The sequence below is a fragment of the Helianthus annuus genome, chromosome 12 (genome assembly GCF_002127325.2).
Source record: "Helianthus annuus cultivar XRQ/B chromosome 12, HanXRQr2.0-SUNRISE, whole genome shotgun sequence".
Lineage (NCBI taxonomy): Eukaryota > Viridiplantae > Streptophyta > Magnoliopsida > Asterales > Asteraceae > Helianthus > Helianthus annuus.
In genome coordinates this window covers 9,415,199-9,437,088 of record NC_035444.2, presented here as the reverse complement: position 1 = coordinate 9,437,088, position 21,890 = coordinate 9,415,199, and the positions used below count along the sequence as shown (strand labels likewise).

General features: G+C 38.2%; 1 protein-coding gene across 1 annotated transcript; it reads right to left on the bottom strand.

The window, feature by feature from the left end:
- Positions 1-13,580: 13,580 nt before the first annotated feature.
- LOC110892400 (protein FAR1-RELATED SEQUENCE 5-like) lies at positions 13,581-18,949 on the bottom strand. Its single transcript, XM_022139566.1, has 6 exons — positions 18,603-18,949; positions 18,243-18,501; positions 18,061-18,150; positions 17,914-18,004; positions 17,585-17,829; positions 13,581-14,312 (listed from the first exon to the last, which is right to left on the bottom strand). Exons 1-6 carry the CDS (start codon positions 18,947-18,949, stop codon positions 13,581-13,583), a joined length of 1,764 nt encoding a protein of 587 aa, XP_021995258.1.
- Positions 18,950-21,890: the final 2,941 nt, after the last annotated feature.

The following is a 21,890-nucleotide window of genomic DNA, read 5'->3' as shown; positions in this document are numbered from 1 at the left end:
TTTCCGACTGATCAATATATCCAATGGATGTTTACGTGCCGCCCACATAGGGTTATACTTTGTCGTTCGTCGTTAAATAGATGGATGTTTAAGTATTGCACTTTGTCGTTCGTTGTGAGAATTTGATCTCGTGAGTTATCGTAACTGCTGTATTGATCACTAACCCGGTTTTGTGTGCATTATTATTTAAATTAGGTTCACAAGGCTAAACCATATTCTGTCCGTGTTAAATCTACAATGTGAGTCATTCTCTTTTTATCAACTGTTTTACAATACTCCAAATTATTTTCAGAATTATAATTACAGTGATTAAGTTTATGTAATCACCAAATTACAGCCAGTATGTGGGGTATTGTGCACATTACTACTGTTTTAATCACATTAGGTGAGCGAACCTAAAATTAAGTGATATACGTCATTCATTGGGGCAGCCAATGGTGATATGACCACAGTCACAGATCCGGTCGAGTGACAAATACTGTGGGTAGTTGGTAGATATCAGAAACATATGTAAAAACTCTTAATACTGTAAATTATAATAAATGAGTCATTTTAGTAAACTGAATGATTCACTCAGTATTTCCCCGCTGACAAAACCTTTTTCAAACATGTTTCAGGTGATCTATTGTAATTCAGGAAAAGTACTGGGAAGCAGTGCAGGCTTAAAGTAGTGGCTCATTATAAAATAAAGAAATATGTTTTATAAAAATAAAAGATTTCTCAGTAAAACCTTATTATTGTAAATTATCGGGGTTTTATCCCGAATTGTGAAATAAAATAATCGGGAAAATTCCGCTGCTAAAATCACATAAATAAATATCACGGGATTTCTGTCCCGGGGCTCCTGAAACGGGTCAAACCGGGTCGGGGGCCGTGACAGAAAGTAAATTGTTCAACACTTCGGCACGCAGGCTGGAAATTGTCTGATAGAAAGGGAAATTAACCTGTGGGCTCACCAACCGTCCACTCCTACTCCTTCTTCACCCTCCTAGTCTATGTCTTCATCACTGTCATTACCTCCTCCCCCATGACCCGCCATATACTCCCGGATGTTCCCGATGTCGTCTTGGATATCGGTGATGTTTCTTTCAATGGCCCCGACCCGGTGGTATGTGTTGTTGGCAAGGTTGTAGGTGTTCCTGGTGCACATAAGGTTTTCCTGCAAAAGATCATGTAAACTTTGAAAGTTAGGAAAACCACCCCCTTGTGAGGAGGATTGTCCCGGATCACCATGGGGTTGGTACTGGTACTGGGGTGGAGCATGAAGGATTAGCGCCTCTTGTGGGTTCCATGCATAGCCTTGCATCCTCTGAAAGCTTACCGACCCATGTTCCGCCTCATAGATTAGGTTCATAGCATGGCAAATGTGCACATCGACCCGTCCTGACCATGGGCTTCTCTGGAAGGACCTAGGGATGTTCGTGAAGTGCTTGAAGAGGCGGTACACCCATCCCCCGTAGAAGATAGGGGTTGGGGCATGAGCAAGCCGGTTCAGATGCATGTTCCGGAGTAGGAGAAATGAAACATCGAGGGATCTTCGGGTGTGAATGCAGTGGAGGACTACCAAATCTCTCAACCCAACAACGCCGCTGCTGTCATGTCTCTGACTAAGAGAGTAAGTAAGGAGCCTGTGAATGTAGCGATAGAGCGGATCCCTTAGCTTATTGCTCTTAGTACTGCTCGGATTGTAAAACCCATCACCAATCTGAGCCCATGCAGCCTGGCGTTCATTCTCATCAATCTCACGCATTCCCCCGGTATTTTCCTCATTTCCTGCATCCTCTTCCGTATACAACCCCACTACTGCCCCGAATTGTACCATTGATATAGAGTATCTTGTTCCCCCACAACGAAATTCAACCGCATCGTCATCAAAAGGGTCGGTTCTTGAATTAAAAGTGAAGGTGCTGTAGAACTCCATGGTGCATTCGTGTACCGACCGGAGTCGAGTGGTCAAAGCAACCCTGAGCGGGCCGGTAACGAGGTTATTGAAGCGGTCAAGTTGGTTCACCATGAGTAACAGGTCCGTGCATGCTTGCCTTGGGTATTCCTCGGGTCTTGTTTGAAGCGTATCATATCCGGCCCTAGCATCGAGCTCATTAGCGTTGAATCTCGTGAACTTCTTCTACATCTGAAAGAATACACCAAAAGTTAGCACGAAACAGTGGAATTTTCGGAGAAAACTGCAAACAGTGAGCTGGACACGGCCCCATGCTCGGCGGGCACGACCCCGTGTCCAGGCTTCTGTTACTCAAAATTTGCATTTTTTGTTCCGGTCCCGAAAATCTGAAAATTTTTTGCCAAGTAGGAGCGACCCCGTGTCCAGGCTTCTGTTACCCCTTTGATTTTATCTTTTTCGGTTCAAAAACAAGGGTTTGGGGTTTTTATGAGAAATCGGGCAAATCTATCAGCAATATAAGTGTATTTACTTCCTATTATACTAATCTAAACTAATGCTAACAGATTATATCAAAAATTTGAGGTTTGATCCGGATGAACTTCAAGAACCCTAGATTTTTCCCCAAATTTTTGATGTTTCAACTACATGCAAGTAACTAATCTAACTACTAATGATGATAGAATCATACCTTGATATTGTTAGAATGAGAGGAGACGTCGAATATCTGCGGAAAATCGCCTGGATCAGAGCGTTTTTCGGGGAAACGGGGCGTGTGGAATGAAACTGTTTGTGAAAAAGGGGGTTTTTATCCCGACAGTTGCGCGGACACGGCCCTGTGCCGAGCACAGTTTAATTTTTTTTAAGTGCACGTGTGAGTGCCCTGTTTTCCCAGAAACTTGGTTCGAAGACTTACTGTTTTCGATGTTTACCCGCTTGTTCGTAACTTACCAGGTATGATGTTGATGCCTTTAGTTGTCAACCTTTTGGAGCGAGATTTCTTTCTCTTCAACCTCAATGGATCCTTGATAGAGTTTCAGCCGTTGGCCATTTACTTTGAATGGGATTCCATTTCGAGATTTAGTTTCTACTGCATCGTGAGGAAAAATATGGGTGATGGAAAAAGGTCCTGACCACCTAGATTTTAGTTTACCCGGAAATAATCGCAGTCGTGAATTAAACAATAGAACCTGATCTCCTACTCGAAATTCATTAGGTTTAATGTACTTGTCATGTAAGTTTTTCATTCTTTCCTTATAAATTTCCGAGTTAGAGTATGCATAATTCCTTAGTTCGTCTAATTCATTTATTTGACAAAATCGATTTTTACCTGCAATATCCACATCTAAGTTTACATTTTTTATTGCCCAGTAGGCTTTGTGAGCTATTTCTACCGGCAAATGACAACTTTTTCCATAGACAAGCTTATATGGGGTTGTGCCTATAGTGGTTTTATAAGCGGTACGAAATGCCCATAAAGCATCATCTAATTTGTCGGCCCATTCCTTTTTATTTAATCCTACGGTTTTTTCAAGTATTCGTTTTAAACCTCTATTAGTCACTTCAGCTTGTCCGTTTGTTTGAGGGTGATATGCTGTTGAGACCCGATGATAGACCCCATATCTTGTTAAGATTTTTTCGAGTTGATGGTTACAAAAATGGGTACCTCTATCACTTATTAATGCTTTAGGCGTTCCAAAACGAGAGAATAATTTTTTCAGAAAATTTACCACAACTCTTCCATCATTTGTTGGAAGTGCTTCGGCCTCGGCCCATTTAGACAAGTAATCAACTGCCACAAGTATATATTTGTTTCCCTTTGACGGTGGGAAAGGTCCTATGAAATCGAGTCCCCACACATCAAAAATTTCACAAACGAGAATGCCATTTTGTGGCATTTCATTTTTGGAAGAAATATTACCTGTTCTTTGGCAAGGATCACATGTCTTGACAAGATTTTTCGCATCTTTGTAAATGGTCGGCCAATAAAATCCTGAATCAAATACCTTTCGTGCTGTACTGGCGGCACCATGATGTCCTCCGTATGGACCTTCATGACAATGGCGGAGAATCCTTCTTGCTTCGTTCCAATGTACGCACCTTCGGATGAGTTGGTTGGCACACATTTTGAAAAGATAAGGGTCTTCCCAAAAGTAATGCTTTACATCAGCAAAGAACTTCTTTCTTTGGTGATGTGGCCATCCCTTGGTGACTATACCGCTAGCTAAGTAATTAGCATAGTCGGCATACCATGGTTCTTGTCTGTATTCCACCATCTCTAGGGACTCTATTGGAAATTTTTCGTTGATTTGTTCGTCCTTGGTTGCCTCCAAAGCTGGGTCTTCTAGGCACGAAAGATGATCTGCTGCTGTGTTTTCTGCTCCTCTTTTGTCTTTGATTTCGATATCAAATTCTTGGAGGAGTAGAATCCACCTGATCAAACGGAGTTTGGCATCTTGTTTCTTGAAGAGGTATCGGATAGCTGCATGATCTGTATAGACTACGGTTTTAGAAAGAACAAGGTAAGAACGGAATTTATCAAAAGCAAATACCACGGCTAGTAATTCTTTTTCAGTAGTTGTGTAATTCTCTTGTGCATCATTAAGTGTTTTACTAGCATAATAAATTGGGTGGAAATGCTTTTCTTTTCTTTGTCCCAAGACTGCTCCAACAGCAAAGTCACTTGCATCACACATGATTTCGAAAGGTAATTTCCAATCGGGCGCTATCATGATAGGTGCATTGACTAGCATTTCCTTGAGGGTTAGAAACGCTTGATTGCAATCTTTGTCAAAGATGAAAGGCGCATCTTTTTCAAGTAATTTTGTTAGAGGTCTTGAAATTTTTGAAAAGTCTTTGATAAACCTTCTGTAAAATCCGGCATGCCCTAAGAAACTTTTGATTGCTCTAACGGAGGATGGTGGAGGTAATCGAGAAATTGTGTCAATCTTTGCTCGATCAACTTCCATTCCTTCACTCGAAATCTTGTGACCGAGTACTATTCCCTCTGTTACCATGAAATGGCATTTTTCCCAGTTAAGGGTAAGGTTAGTTTCCTCACATCGGGATAGCATTCGTTCGAGGTTATCGAGGCATTGGTCGTATGAATCTCCAAAGATAGAAAAGTCGTCCATGAAGACTTCCATTGTCTTTTCTATCATGTCATGGAAAATGGCCACCATGCAACGTTGGAAAGTTGCGGGGGCATTACATAGACCAAATGGCATGCGTCGATAAGCGAAAGTTCCGTAGGGACATGTGAAAGTCGTCTTTTCTTGGTCTTCAGGTGCTATTGGAATTTGAAAGTAACCTGAAAATCCATCCAAGAAACAGTAAAATTTATGACCGGATAGTCGTTCTAACATTTGATCAATGAAGGGCAAAGGAAAGTGGTCTTTCCCCGATGCTTCATTTAATCGTCTGTAATCTATACATACTCTCTATCCTGTGACGGTTCTCGTTGGTATTAATTCATTATTTTCATTAGTTATTACCGTCATACCTCCCTTCTTTGGGACTACTTGGACTGGACTTACCCATGGACTATCGGAGATAGGATAAATAAGTCTGGCGTCAAGCAGTTTGATGACCTCGTTTTTAACCACTTCTTGGACATTTGGATTTACTCTCCTTTGTGGTTGTATTACGGATTTGTAGTCATCGTTCATCAGAATTTTGTGCGTGCACATGGAAGGGCTTATTCCTTTTATATCTACAAGCTTCCAAGCGATTGCATTTTTATGTTTTTTCAAGAGTTTAATTAATTTTTCTTTTTCTATACTATTTAATTTAGATGAAACAATTACAGGAGAAGCACCATCTTTTGGAAGTTCTTTGAGCTCAAGAGGTGGGTCTTTAGGAGACTCCTTATTTTGGGGCTCATCTAAATCAAGAACTTTAAAGGTTTGTTCTATGGCGACCTCTTCTTCAACAAAGTGGTCAACTTTTCCACTTGTATCGAGTGGCTCATCTTCATCTTCAATTAGGGGGTCATTATTGCCAAAAGGATATTTCATTGAACGCTCAATATCTATGCTCCTTTTGAATGCCCCTAATTGAAGAGGTAGATTATTAAACTTCCGGTTTTTCAAAGCTTCATGAGTTTTTACAAAAGGTCTTCCCAACACTAGAGGAGCGTCATCGAGGATGACAAAGTCGGTTGGAATAACCAATTGATATGTTTGAACCAAGATATCCTCAACTACACCGATTGACTTTATTACTTTCCGATTGGATAGAAAAATGGGTATTTGAAGTGGAGCAAAATCACTAATACTTAATTTTTCGAAAATGTAATTGGGCATTATGTTAACACAAAGATTTTTATCAATGGTGACATTACTAATAAATGAACTTTGAAAAAAAAACATGGAACCGGTGTAATATTTATTTCAAAAGGATCTTCTTTTATTAGCAAAGTTTGATCATTAGTTAACTTAACACTTACCATTTCTCCAATTTTAGCGTTAGTGTTTAGCTCCTTTAAAAACTTAGCATGAGTTGACACTAAACAAAGGTTTTCAAAAGAAGGTGACAAGAGATTAATTTTTTTAAAATTAGACTCTTCTTGGATTTTAACGTTATCGGCCTCACCTCTTTCGTTGTTTAACTCATGTGTCGGTTTTTCACTTGTTTGTTCTTCCATTTTTAACTCTTCAACTATCGTTTCTTTATTTAATTCTCCTCTTGTGCGGGACTCCTCTTCCCTTGCGTGAGATTCTTTTATGTAACGTTCGATAGTTTTAAGTTTTTCTACTATCCTATCGGCTATGTCGGTGATAGAGTAAGGATCGGGATCCTCAAAGCTTGAATCCGGTTGTTCGATCCTTGGTTCCTCATAGTACCCATATGAAGTAGATGGTTCATACCATTGTTCTTCATTGTAAGCATATGATGGATAAGGGTCGTAATTTTGTTCTTCATAGTACTCATATGAGGTGGGTTGTTCACGCCATGGTTCCTCATAATAAGTATATGAAGGTGGTGGCTCATATCTTGACTCCTCAAAGTATGAGTATGAAGGTTCATACCTTGGTTCATCAAAATATGAGTATGAGTGAGAAGGTTCATACCTTTGGTCTTCATAGGATGTGTATGAAGTTGATGGCTCGTACCTGGGCTCCTCATAATAGTTGTATGAATTGGATGGTTGAAATAAGTCACAACATTGTACCGAGTGCGGGTTACCACAATTAGTGCAATATTCTCTCATATAATCATCCTCCTCATAGGTGTAGTTGTAGCCTCCTGAGTATTGATCCATAGGAATCACTCAACAGACCACAACTGAGTCTCGGGACCAGAAAACAGAAATAAAGACGGAAACAGAAGCTGGACACGGCCCCGTGTTTGGTGAACACGACCCCGTGTTCAGGGTCTGTATCTGGGCGTTTTAATTAAAGTTACTGGTCTCGTTGAGCACGGGGGCATGTTCAGTGAGCACGGCCCCGTGTTCAGACTATGTATCTGGGTATCTAGCTAAAAATATGCAACACGGCCCCGTGTTCAGTGAACACGGCCCCGTGTTCAGTGAACACGGTCCCGTGTTCAGGCTACTGTAAATGCAAACTAAACTAAAATGCAGAAAAATGTGTGCGCGTTTTAAAAAGGTTTTGAAAAATAGATTAGGCCGTTGATTTTAATTTTTCTTAAAATCCTTGTGTCCCCGGCAACGGTGCCAAAAACTTGATGCGTGTTAGTGTGTATATGTTTTAGGTATGTATTTTAAGCCCTTTTACACTTTTTAGCCAACTTTTAAATTTATAAAACACGATATTTACTAACACTAAACACACATATGGGCAAGTACACCCATCGTGGACGTAGTATAGTGTTGGTAAGATACCGAGGTCGTCCAAGGACACAAGAGCTTTTAGTACCGGTTTATCCTCAACGTCTAATCAAATCAAAAAGTTAGAAAAAGATTTTAAACTAAGAAAATAACACTAACTAAAATGCTGAAAATAAAAACAGATAGACAAGATGAATCACTTGGATCCGACTCGTGTGTTAGTGTAACCTTTGATTATTTTCTCACTTTTGCACTTGTTTAAGAGATTATCTTAGTTATTGTAGTAGGCCCCTCTTTTGAAGGCGACGTAACCCTCAACCCAGTAGTTTGAGTCAGCAAGGATACAATCCTAAAGGGTCGGATTATTGAAAGATAATTAATTAAGTTATTAATGCATAATGTGGTAGGCCCCTCTTTTGAAGGCGACGTTACCCTCAGCTAAGTAGTCTGAGTCAGCAGGGATACAGTCCTAAGTAGCTGGGTTAAAGTTTTAATAGTAGTTTAACTTATGAGGGGATCAAAGAGTTTGGACCCCCGCCATCCAATACCTTTGGGTATTGAAAGAGGTCCTACTAAATTTGACCCAGGTCCCTTGAAGGATCTCTAAACGCTGAACAATGGCAAGACTCTTAAAAAACCGTTCCCTTAACCCCCGACCAGGTAGCCAACATACCTCCATATAGACCGTGGAGATATGAATGGTGAAAATCTTTTATTTTATATAGACAGTAAAATAATGCCAAGACACCACGGACAAACGATAAGGAAGAATCACCTTCAACATAAGAACCTAGTAATTAAAGTCATTAATACAAAACCAATTAAAAAGTGCAAAAGATTAAAAATAAAAAGTATTACACTAAACACTTGTCTTCACCAAGTGATGTAAGAGACTTAAGCAAACATGGCCTTTGATTGTCAAAAACTCTTACGATCAATCTTGGATCCCGAGCCGACTCACACACTCTATGATAGACAATGGATGATGGTGGTGGATGATGGTGTTATGGTGGAGGTGGGTGGTGGGTGAAGTGTGAGAGAGGTGGTGTGCCAAGGGATGAGTTGAAATGTCTCCAAGCACTCCTATTTATAGGCTGAACAGAAGCTCGGGCACGGCCCCGTGCCGCTGGGCACGGCCCCGTGTCCATCCTTGTCTCTCTCCTCATTAATTGTAATTCACAATTACAATAAATGCGCTTGCAGGAGTCTGACCACACCCCCGTGTCCACTGGGCACGGCCCCGTGTTGGGCAATAGAAGCTTCTAAAGGTTTGTCTTTTCTGCTGCTTCTTGGGCACGGCCCCGTGCTCGCTGAGCACGGGGCGTGTTCAGTCTTCTGTTTTCTTGGTTTTGCTTGGGAAGATGCTGTTGAGGGGTCGGGCATTCCACTTTTGTTCCTTTTCTTGTATTTATGTTAGATTTTGCTGTCTTTTTGCTTCTTTTGTTAATTTGAGCTCATTTAATCCTGAAAATACAAAAGGAAGACAAAAACACACTTTTTCCAACATTAGTACTAAAAAAGGGTTAGTTTTATGCCACATTTGATATAATTTATATGTTGCATTTTGCGCATATCATTAAGCATATGGATATCACCTGCTTGTCCCCGGTTCAGCTGATGACTTACATATTGGATTGGCAGTATGATGACGGAAGACTGTTTATACCGAACTTCTTGATTCTTTACTTCTCACTCCTAGGAGAAACCGCGATGAACAATTCCATCAACGTGCGATTCATTTCAAATATTCAGCCGGGCGTGGATATCAAAAGCTTCAATTGGTGTGCGTACATGGTCTCGTGTCTCAAAAGAACGAAAAGAACGTGGCATGGTGTCGATGATGCTTTTCGAGGGCCTATGTTGTTACTTGCGGTAAGTATTTAACTTTTAGTATTAAAAAATTATTGTGTAACATCGTTAGTTAAATAACTGATATGCAGCTACGTATTAGTAATTAGACCATGTGTAACTTAAATAACACCATGGCTAGCTGAGTAACACCATAAGTAACAGAATGAATATTTGTATATCTAAATGACACCACATATGTTTTAATAACACTATATAACTGCATAACACCTTGTTTAACTTAATAACACTATATAATTGCATAACACCCTATTTTACGTAATAACACTTTATATATCTAAATGACACCACATAGTGTTTAATAACACTATATACCTGCATAACACCCTATTTTACTTAATAACACTATATAACCGAATAACATCACTATTTTTATCTTGTTTACAATTATTTTGACAATTATGCTGGGAATGAAACTTATTGCAAAATATTGTCGCAGATTGCTTACGGAATTGTGTTAAAGAAGATACCTTCATCACACAGTTCAAATATTATTGAACTTGTAGATGATGATCTTCTGAACAATCTCGAATGTGATATGGAAAGGATGCATGCTGAACAAAATAAGAAGAAAAAGACGAGGAAAGATAAAAAACCCAAACGAGCCGAAGGGGTTGAGTGTGGTGGAAAACAAATCAAGAAGCAAAAAACAAAGACAGAAAAAGGGAATGGAAAAGGAGAATCTGATTGATGAAGGAAATGAAGAGATCGAGATCGAAGATGATGATGCGCACTTGGGTATATACAGACACTGTGCGGATTACCTCATGTCACAAACTAACACCCAAACATGTGCATTATTTGTAGGTCCGGATGGCGAAGTCCGCATTCCGATGGTCTCACAGTATGGTGACACTCCATTAGCATCAGGAACATCAGTTCAGGACGATTTTGAGCTGGTAAACATCTTATGATTCGTACTAGACTTGAAAGTATATGTTATTTCTCATGATATGTTATTAAACCGGGGTTTCGTACAGGTTCGGTCGAATTTGTTGGATAACTTGTTTAATGAATTTGAGATATGCGTTAACAAGATCAATAACACCATAACAGAATCGTGTCTGATGTTCTCGGAGAGTGATCTGCTGAAACAGAAAGCATTTGAGTGGAAGGAGATAATGAAAATGCACCTTGTTGTTGATGATGAGAAAAAAAAGGATGGAGATGAAGTGGAAAAGGGAGATCAAAACGTTGATGCAGAAAAGGATGATGTGGCTGAGGCAGTTGAACCAGTTGATCCGCAAAAAGGTAGTGTATCATTAGACGGATAGAACACTCTTACGAACGAGCGAAATAAAGATCATATAACACAACACACTTCTCCCTTTTCACCAATGACGTCTTCGTTTGTCGCAGAACTGGACAAAGTTGTTGAAAGGGTTCAAAGTGAAAAGACACCAGAGACAAAATTCAACGTTTCAGGAATTGAAGCGGTGAACTTGTCAACAAGACTGGCAGACGCATCAACGGATAAAAACGTAAGGAAGTAACGCAGCCTGTTCAGCGTCAGGGATCGCCAAGGCCGAAACGAACAATCAAGCTTCCGGAAGCACTGCGGTCACCGTACGTCGAGCGGGCTGTCATGTTGAGAACCGTTCGTGATAAGGCTGAAGACACACTGGCTCGATGTATATTTTCTGCAGTAGGAAACGTATGGTAAGAATCTGAATTGGACCTTAAAAATGTGTTTATGTAGTGTATTATACGTTATAAGTTTTGAACATATATTGAATTTTACATTCGTGTCGATGGTGTTTCGGTTTGTAGGGATATTTTGTTCAGCGACAAAGGTGACGTGTCGGTGATGAGGGGGCCTTTTGAGTCGATGATGCCTGGTGTAACTGTGCACGTGAATGTCATTAGTCCTGGGCCGCATTGTTGAACTATGAAGAAAAAAAGAGGAGGATGGGGACAGCCCCAAGATTAGTCTGCAACGCAGGAATGTTGGTAAGTTTAATTTCTGGAGATTATTAAGTGAAAACATACCGTATCATGTGAGCATAGTGAATAACACCATGTATTATTTGTGTCTGCATAAATAACACCATAGCTAGGTCTGGAAACTATAAGACCATTGTTTAATTGTGTCTGCTTAAATAACACCATAGTTTGTTAAAAGTTTACGAATTTTTGATTACTGAAAACCTTCACAACTTGGTTTTTGTTTACCTGAAAAAACACCACAGCTCGAAAAGTAGACCGTATCGTGTGAGCATAGTTAATAACACCATGTATTATTTATGACTGCTTAAATAACACCATATGGCTGGAAATAATAACACCATTGTTTATTTATGTATTACTTAAATAACACCATGATATGCTTGTGAATTCTTAACTTAACACCATAATTTGTTTTTTTGTTTACCTGAAAAACACCACAGCTGGAAAAAGATTTCGCGCTGTCTGATGATGACCGATTAGCAGAATTTACGACAAACATGAATGCTGTGCTGGCTTCAACAGAACTAACAATATTTAAAGGCAACTTCGAGATGGTGTTTATACCTATGTTGACCGAGCAACATTACTATATGTTGTTTTTCAACTTGAAAACAAGAGATGTCTTTATTATTGACAACGTAGAAGGTGCTGCGGGCTTAGAAAGATACCACAGAAATGTGGAGAAGATGGTAAGTTTATGAATGTTTATATTTATGCGACTGCCGTAACAAAAAAAATTATTTCTTAACATCAATAATGTATAACTGCAGATAAGTACATTTTGTCGGATCTAAAACCGATGCATCCAAAAATCGCCTCACAGCTAAGGAATACACAACCAGTTCGACTGGAGTTGCCATGGCAAACACTTTACAATGGCATCGACTGTGGTATTTTCCTTATACGGCATATGGAAACTTACACTGGTAATCGCGTTTAAATTTCTGTTTATTAAAAAAATAATTAAAATACATGTACACGAAATATGAACAATTCTGATGGTTTGGTATTGAATAGGAACACACGTTGGACATTGGATGTGTGGTTTATCGAATGAGAGGGACGTTACTGGCGAGGTGTTGCCTGATCAAGCACGCGAAATCGAGGATCTGCGTAAGAAGTACCTCTCAAAAATGCTCCTAAGCGACGTGAACACGGAACTGGGCCAAGTGGAACGGGGCCAAGTGGAACTAGAAGTACAAGAATACGCACTTTTGGACGAGGATGATAGGGTGAGAATGGAAGACAATGCAATCGATCGGATTGCTGGAAGGTTGGGAGCTCTGCCGTGTAGGTGGACAACAGAACAAGTTAAACTTTTTGTTAATAGACAAACATTTTGGGAAATATAGATTATATGATGTGTTTGCGTTTTGGCAAAGTTGTGATTATGGTGTAATTTGACTATGTAAAGCCTGATTACAATCTTAAGTTGTTTCTGTTTTACACCTTTTTATTCTGGTGTTTTAATGAATTTATATTGCGATTTCCGTCACAAAAAGAACGCGTATTGAGCAGATGGTTTTTTACAAAGTAAATGATGTTCATGTTAATGATGTATAAAAAACATACCAACTATTTTGCACAATTAAGACACAATAGGCAAGTAAATAACACAATAAAGCTACACATACATAAATAAACAACATGAACATATGAACACCATTAATAACACCCAGAACAAAAAATAACACCACAGGTTAACAAAATAAAAAATAATAATTTCTGTACAGACAAATAACACCATTAACAACAAATAACACCCTGAACTACAAATAACACCACTGGTTAACAATAAATTTCTGAGGGAGGACAAATAACACTGTTCAACTTGCAACATAGATAATAAAACACCCTAAACAACAAATAACACCATTGGTTAACAAAAACAAACATATTTAACAGAAAGAATATATAAAACATTGTCACCGGTAATATTAAATTCGAAAAAAAGCAAACAAAATAAAACCATGAGTGTATGCGAATCCGAAAAACGATAAAAAACCTAACAATGTACGAAACAAGAAGAAAGTACGTTAAAAATAACGAAATTTTTAGACATCTCTAACTAACTTACTACTCCTCTTCCCCATCCTCCCCGTCTAATGCATCCTCATCTTGTTCATCCATATCTTCTTCAACTTCCTCCCATTCATCTTCCTTCTCGTCAACTTCATCAGCTTCTTCACCGTCATCCTCGGCCATAGCTTGTTCTTTAGTATGGGTAGGGTTTTTGCAAGTACGTCTGTTATGCCCGTATCTAAAACAGTTTTGACACTGACGGCTCTTTTTACCCAACTGACTTAATGCAATTTCACGTTTGGACTTCATCCGTTTAGGCTTACCCATACCTTTGAATCTTGTTCCAATGGGAACACGAACGGTTGCATCCGATGGTTTTGTGTTACCAGTAATTTCGGCAAACCTTTCACGACGGCTCTTAGGTGGAGCATTGACGACCGACTCATCCGAAGTTTTGAAATAATTAACAACATGATCCCTGAACGAGCATAGCGCATCAAAGTTGGTGACAAACTTGTTAATAACCGACTCCATAGAATATGTGATCTCACATACAACACGGTTAACTTCATTATAACGATCCTCAGTCTGATGGATACCTAGAATAGCACCAGGGGCACTATTTGGAACAGCCTCCCGAGTCCAACGTCGTAATATATAGCGTTGTGGAAACTCCCTAATGTCAAGCATCCTTAGCACACAAAAGATGTGTGAGCACAACAACCCAAACTGTTCGAATCTTTTGCATGTACAATACACAGTCATGTCGTCCTCCCGCATCATAACCTATAAAACACCATTAGAAATTTAGAAGTTTTCATAAATAACACTACAAAACACCATATGCAACTGGAAATCGGCAAGAGCTATACAATTTTCAAAAATAACACTACAAAAATCATGTGTATTGTCACACCCCAACCAATGGCGGAAACATCGGGATGAGACGAAGTGTGAAGATTGCTAGAGACATCATAACGCTATTTGTGACAATATTTAGATAATCCCAATTTCATTTCATAACTTCAAATAGTCAACATTTCATAAACTCAAATAACAACACGTTCCAAAAGTAATACATAACAACATAAGCAAAATTGATACAACATATTAAACCTAAACGTCTATATGTGTATCTAGGCATCAACGCTACTTCTTTTCATAGCATCGTCATCATCAACCTGTAACATGTTTAAAAATACAATTCAATGCAAAAGCAAAGGCGAGTATACAAGTTTGGTACGTACATAGCAAAAGATAAGTTTTAAACAATTCCTCATAGCAAGCATGTGATTCAAGATAAACAATAAATATGGCATATGTCTAACATATCAAACCAAGGAAACGCAACATGCTCATGACATAACCACAAGTTTACGGGCGGGTCGTTAATCCTATAGCGCTACATATGTCACGGTTTGGCTCGTACGAAGTTAATGATAAGTTCAACACATAAGTTTCACCCAAGTTTAAAGTATCAAGCAATCACGTATACAAGCATGTTATAGGAATGTTCATGTGTTTAAGCAAAATGTTCAAGTGTAAGTTTGTTGATAGGTAAACATGTTACACCCCAAAAGTGGTAAAAGTAAAAAAGCGAAATACGAGTATAGTCACAAATTGCTAAGTCTTCCGATTATCCAAGTGTTGACGAGTGTATAAGTTCAGGAGGATGGAACACCAAGGTCACCCTATATGGGTAAACGATGGTGCATGAGTAACGGAATTATGACAGATGATTTGAATTGGAAATTAAAGTATCTAGTTGATATAAATGTGTGTGTGTGTATATATATATATATATATATATATATATATATATATATATATATATATATATATATATATATAAATTTATAGGGTAATGCTAGACAAAAAACCCTAAAAATTTTAGGAAACTCTGGAAACTCAAAGCTCCCGACTTTTTTTTTTGAAAAAAATAACACATGTAATATACATGTTTTTAAGAGTTTTGGGCCAAAAAACAAAAAAGCGCCGAGTACTTTTTTTAAAAAAAATAAACAAGTTTCAAAAACTTCGTTGACTAACATGTGTTAGACAAAAAATGCTGAAAGTTGCTGAAATTTTTTTTTTTAAAAAAAACCCTTCGACGCTTTTTTGATTTTTTTGGCCCAAAACTCTTAAAAAAACATGTATATTACATGTGTTATTTTTTTCAAAAAAAAAAAAGTCGGGAGCTTTGAGTTTCCCGGGTTTCCTAAATATTTAGGGTTTTCTATATAGCCCAACCCTAAATTTATATATGTATATATTTTATATAGTTTTAGTAATATTTCTAAATTAATTCTTTCAAAAGTATTATTGAAAGGTTGTCCAAAAATAAAAATAATTATGCTATTATATCTATTTCATAAAATTTAGCCGAATTGATAGGTTTCGTTTTACAAAATTTACACGTTTTGTTTTACGGAATTTTACGAAAAACGGGCAGGGTTTCCTCTATTTTTGGACGATCCCAACAACACATGTTGTCGATTTATTTGTCAAAATTCAACAATCAACTACAAGTTTTATAACGAAAACATATATGGGTTTACATGAGTTTTATACAAGTTTCGCGTAACTAAACGAGTTCTATACGAGTTTTATACAAGTTTCAAGAGACTAAACATACATGAACAGTAATAATAAAAATATTGACGTCGTTTAAGATCATACCGAGTATCGGATCGACAGTTGACCAGCTTGACCAAATTGACTCGGTTTGCCCGAGTCAAAACTGAACCGAGCTAGTCCGTTTACGGAACCAGAATGAACACGAAACTGAACCGGACAAGTATGACTGTTGACCAGCCGTGGACTTCTGTTGACCCGACGGAAGCCCGACCAAATCTGGAAACGGAACTCGAACCACAAAGAACCGAGTCGACTGATAACCAGATGGGAACCGAATCGAGACCCAAAGCTGAACCGAGACTGGTCATAATCCAAAACGAAACCATCTGCACGCAACTTGAATCGAATAAAGTCAAAACAAAGTCTGAACGGAACCGGGACTGAACCGACTGACCTGAAACGAAAACCAATCGGAGCTGAAACAAACTGACCGAACTGAACCGAATAACTCAAACCCGTACCTGTACCGAGACAACCAGGCCCGATGTTGACTGGTGTTGATCCGAACTCGCGACTGAATTAAATTGGAACTCGACCAGGACTCGAACCGGGGAAGAACGTGACCCAAAACGGAAACGGGTTATACCCAAACCGAAGCGAACTGCCGCCGACCCCTCCAACGCCGCTGGTCCGACGCCGTCGCCCTGACCTCCGATCTCTCTCCCTCTCTCTCATCTCTTCCTCTCTCTCTCCCTCTCTCTCTCTCTCGGTGCTCTCGCAGTCGCCACAACTGATGGTGGTCTCGCCGGCGACAAACAGACAAGGGGGTGGGGTGTCGACTAGGTTAAAGGGGATGGTTAAGAGTTTGTGTGGGCTTGCAGGTTATAGATCGAGAGGTAGAGGGGGAATGGAGAAGATGGGGTTCTATTGTGTGGATTAGGGTTTAGAAATGTTGAAGATGAAGGAGCGGTGCTTGTTTGGTTCTGAGTTTTTAGATGTATGAGAGAGACAAGACATAGTAACGACTGTTATAAAAGAGGATTAGGGTTTCTTGCATTTTAGTTTTAGGAAACACCATTCTAACCCCTAAACTTTGAAGATTTTAAATAAATTAGCTGAATTAACTTATTGCAAGTTATATAGCATAGTTGACCAAACTAACTAGGTTATACGTATATTCTAAAAGAACTAATCTTTACAGTTAAATTAACTGGGTTAATTTGTATCATTTTCTAACTTTAAAGTTCAACGAGCCTAATTAGATTATTATAAAAATAAACTTTTAAATAGTAAAATCATTTAATTTAATTAATTAAACCATAAATAGATAACCATTCTTATAACGAATTAGATTGAAGAAATATTTTCGACGATTATAACAAAACGACTAATACAAGGACACAAGGTTTCCAAAGATAGGAATATGAACAATGGTTTCTAAATATGGAAAGTTATGAAAACGCGGGGCGTTACATGTATACCTCGAAGAAAGTAGTGCATGGTTGTTCCCAGTCCTTCACGAAAAAGTTAACGAAGTCAGCCATGTTTTCCCACTTTCCGAAAGCAAATCTGTGTATACTGTTTTGTATCTCCAACTGCTGGTCAAAAAATATAGTGCGTGTGTATATCATGGACGCTTGATCCTCCAAAACAAAGTCTTCAGCCCATATTTCAGCGTTGGTATTTCTGGTGTCATGGTCATTCTTCCTGTGCTCATGTCTCTGAGCTTCAATAGCAGAATCAAAATGCCCGAGAAATTAGACAAGTGTGCAACCCGGGTTACAGAACTGTCCAAAGAAATGGTTCTCACTCTCTGAACGAGAAGAGGTACGCACTAGCCCCGACATGACCTCCTCACGATAATAAGCAGGTATCCAAGTATCCCTGATTTGATAAAGTGACTGCAGCCACACATGATCAACCAAGTTAAAATCGTTCATTATGGTAGCCCACTCACTTTCAAACTTAACAGGTAGAATTGAATCGGTCCACACAATGGCACACAACTCTTTTTGAAATCTGTATTATTGCAGATTGTAGCACCAACCTAAAACACCATTGAATAGCATATAACACCATAATCACCCAAAAGTATGTAAAATGTAGAAAGAAAGGTTAAAAGGATGAACAACTAAACACCTTAGCAGAAAGCTTGTCCATGATGTGCCACATGCATAGCCTATGTCTACTCTCGGGCCATGTATTTTCAATAGCCTTCTTCATGGCTGGGTCTTGGTCGATGACAATCACCGGAGGGGCACGGCCAAATGCTTCACGAAACACATTTAGCAACCAACTGTAAGTTTCAGCAGTTTCGTTTCCTATTATAGCGGCACCAAGAGTAACGTTGCGATTGTGATTGTCGATACCGGTAAATGGAACAAACATCATGTTGTACCTGAAAAAAATACGGAATAAAAACACCATAAAACTGAATGACATATACTTAAGAAAATAAGTTGTAAAACTCAAAATAAATATAATAATTACCAAACTTACTTGTTACGACGATATGTGGCATCAAATGAAACAACGTCACCAAACACCAAAAAATTCCTTTTGGCATCTTCATCTGCCCAAAACAAACCCCTTAAAATACCATGTTCGTCTGTTATATACTCCATTGAAAAGTTTGGCATGTACTCTTTCTTCCTCATAAGCCGTTTAATCATCATATTAGCGTCAAACTCAGATATATACCTGTTCAGGTCTCGCTTGAAATTTTTAAAATCGTTTTTGGTTGCCCCAACCTTGTCAAACCCACCATACAATGTCCTCATGATATTAAACGCTTTGACAGGTCCAATGTTTAAGGCGCTCAACGCGTTAACGGCTTGCTCTTGCATCTAGTTCATACCTCGGTTAGCGGGGAGTAAATGCCTATCTTCCTCAGCAACAAAAAAGTGATTATGTGCCTCATTGAAAGAATATACCTCGTATAGATTCGAAGGCATTAAATTTACACACATACGTGCTTCGCACCCCGTCCTTATAGAAGGAACACGTTGAACAAATTTCCTCTTTGACCCATTATTTGAGGTGTCAATCTTTTTAGATGTATCGATCGCCTTAAAAGGTTTAGTCCCCTCCTTTGAGCAAACGAACCATTTAGATTTTATAACACCATGATGCGTGTATTGAGAAGACTTCCTGGCAGTGAAGCCTGAAGCCATTGCATACTTCTGATAAAAGAGGAATGCGTTGTTCACCGTATCAAAGGTCATCTTATCCTTCAGCTTAAGCGATGCATCTACCTTCGGTAAATAAGTCTTCTTACCGGAGTTTGGAGACAGATGTAGTTTCCCAAGCGGCTGATAGGCTTGAAATCCTGCGAAAATAATTAAATTGAATGATTCTACAGTAAAAAAACAATACAACATAATACGTATAAAATAACACCACAAAACAACTGTTATAAAAAACACCCTCTATTTAGATGAAAAAACACATGTACGTATAAAACCCTGTAAGGAACATCACATGCAAAAAAAACACCATGACTCATCATCAACTGATATAAAGAACACATACCAGCTTCAACTTCGATAACATACATAAAAACACCATGCACGTATAAAAACACCATGAACGGGTTACACGTGGTGTCATTACAAATATTGCGTATAGTAATAACACACATGGAAAAACACCATACAGTGTACCAGAGTAAAAACACCACAACTAATATGCAAAAACACCCATGCAAAAAAAAAAAACACACCATACAGAGTTATAACTGGTGTTCATGAAAATTCCAATAAAAATAACAGATGATTATAAAATTGACAATTACAATTAAATGAACAATGTTCTTGAATATTGATTACAATTACATAATAAGTTACGAATCAAAATACAGAAATACCTTGATCGTCGTTCTCCATGAAGAAAGAAAGTATGAATCAGATTAACGATTGTAGGCATGATCAAATAAGAAATTGAAAGCGATTTTATATTGATCATTGATCAAGATAATTTAAAGATTTAGATGAATCTGATAATATATTCAAAAATCGAATTGCCTAAAAAACTCAGAAAAATCGGTTACAAAGATTTGATCCTTAATTAGGTTTATTGGTATAATGAAATTAATATGGAATGATCTAATGGCTGAGATTCTTTCTCACCTTTCTCACACTTTAGGCCTTTTTTACAGGATCCTTTACCTATATATAGATATATAGGGTGGGGTTCTAGAGTGAACACTAGTGTATTTGCGAACTGAGTGAACAAATCCTGACCATTGATCTACGCACGTGTATTGCCAGGATCTCATCATCAAATCGTAAAATAGACTAGTGTATTTCAACATCAAATCCTGACCATTGATCTACACACGTGTATGGCTAGGATTAGTTCACTCAGTTCGCAAGCTACACTAGTGTTCACTCTTGAACCTAATCCTATATATATATATATATATATATATATATATATAGGGAGCCGCTAGAATGAGAACCACCTCGAGTTGTAAGAACCGCGAGAACTACATCCCACGGAGCGCCGTTCGCCGCGATTTTTTTTTACAAGTAGATGTGTGCATTATAAACACGGCCGTAAAAAATCACGGCGAACGGCGCTCCGTGGGGTGTACTTTTTTACACCTCAAGTTTGGTGAAAAAAAAAGAAAAAAGAAAAAAAATTAAAAAACACCAAACTTGAGGTGTAAAAAAGTACACCCCACGGAGCGCCGTTCGCCGTGATTTTTTACGGCCGTGTTTATAATGCACACATCTACTTGTAAAAAAAAATCGCGGCGAACGGCGCTCCGTGGGGTGTAGTTCTCGCGGTTCTTACAACTCGGGGTGGTTCTCATTCTAGCAGCCCCCTATATATATATATATATATATATATATATATATATATATATATATATATATATATATATATATATGGGGAAGGATAAATCGAAAACCCACTTGAGTTGAGAAAACTCAGAAAACCTTTGTAAAAAAACCATGTAAACTCAAGAAACATTTCTAAAAAAAATTGGAAATGTAGTATACATATGTTTGAACATTTTTAAAAAAGAAACACAAAAAAACACCAAGTAGTTTTTTTTAAAAAATGTTACAAAATTTCAGGTTACATAATATATATGTCCAAAAAAAATGTAACATACAAATTTTCAACATTTTTTTAAAAAGAAATTGTAAGCGTTTTTTTCATTTTTTTTCATAAATAGGTCCGTGTACATTTATATTACATTCCCTATTTTTTTTTAGAAAAAAATAAAAATGTTACATAGGGTTTATTTGGGTTTTCTCAACTCACATGGGTTTTCGATTTATCTTTCCCCATATATATATATATATTGTCTATGACCGTTTGGTAATGGTCAAATTTGAAAAAAGAGACAACGTGTAGTGTTTTTTCAAGCATACCTCTCCCCAATTTTTTGAAAACAACGCCCAAGGGGGCGGGTTGTCGACGTTAAGGGGCTTTTTTTAGGAAAAAACACCCAAAAACCCCACACTATGGGTGTTCTAAGATATAAATGAATATGAACAATACTAAAACTTATATTATCAAAATCACCATCAGGTTTGCATGTTGAAGCAATGCGTTTAGGGTGGAGGGAGTGGTCAAACACACCCCACTTTCACTACCCAATAATCTCATGCTATGTCAAGTCCCCACTCCACTTCCTATTTTGAACCCAATCACTAGCAATGGTCAAACACATGGAGAGTGGTAAAAAATCAAAAAAAAAAAAAAATGTGATCGGTTGAAAAATGATAGAGCCCACTATTAACCCCCTCTCTCTCCTCCATCAATTCTCTTCCC

Bases quoted from the DNA above. Each gene is read 5' to 3' on its own strand.
- LOC110892400 (XM_022139566.1), bottom strand. From the start codon at position 18,949: ATGCAAGAGCAAGCCGTTAACGCGTTGAGCGCCTTAAACATTGGACCT. The intron at 18,151-18,242 runs GTGTTTAGTTGT...ATGGTGTTTTAG, and splicing joins TGGACAAGCTTTCTGCTAAG to GTTGGTGCTACAATCTGCAA. The intron at 14,313-17,584 runs GTATACATGTAA...GGTGTTTTATAG, and splicing joins CATGCACTACTTTCTTCGAG to GTTATGATGCGGGAGGACGA.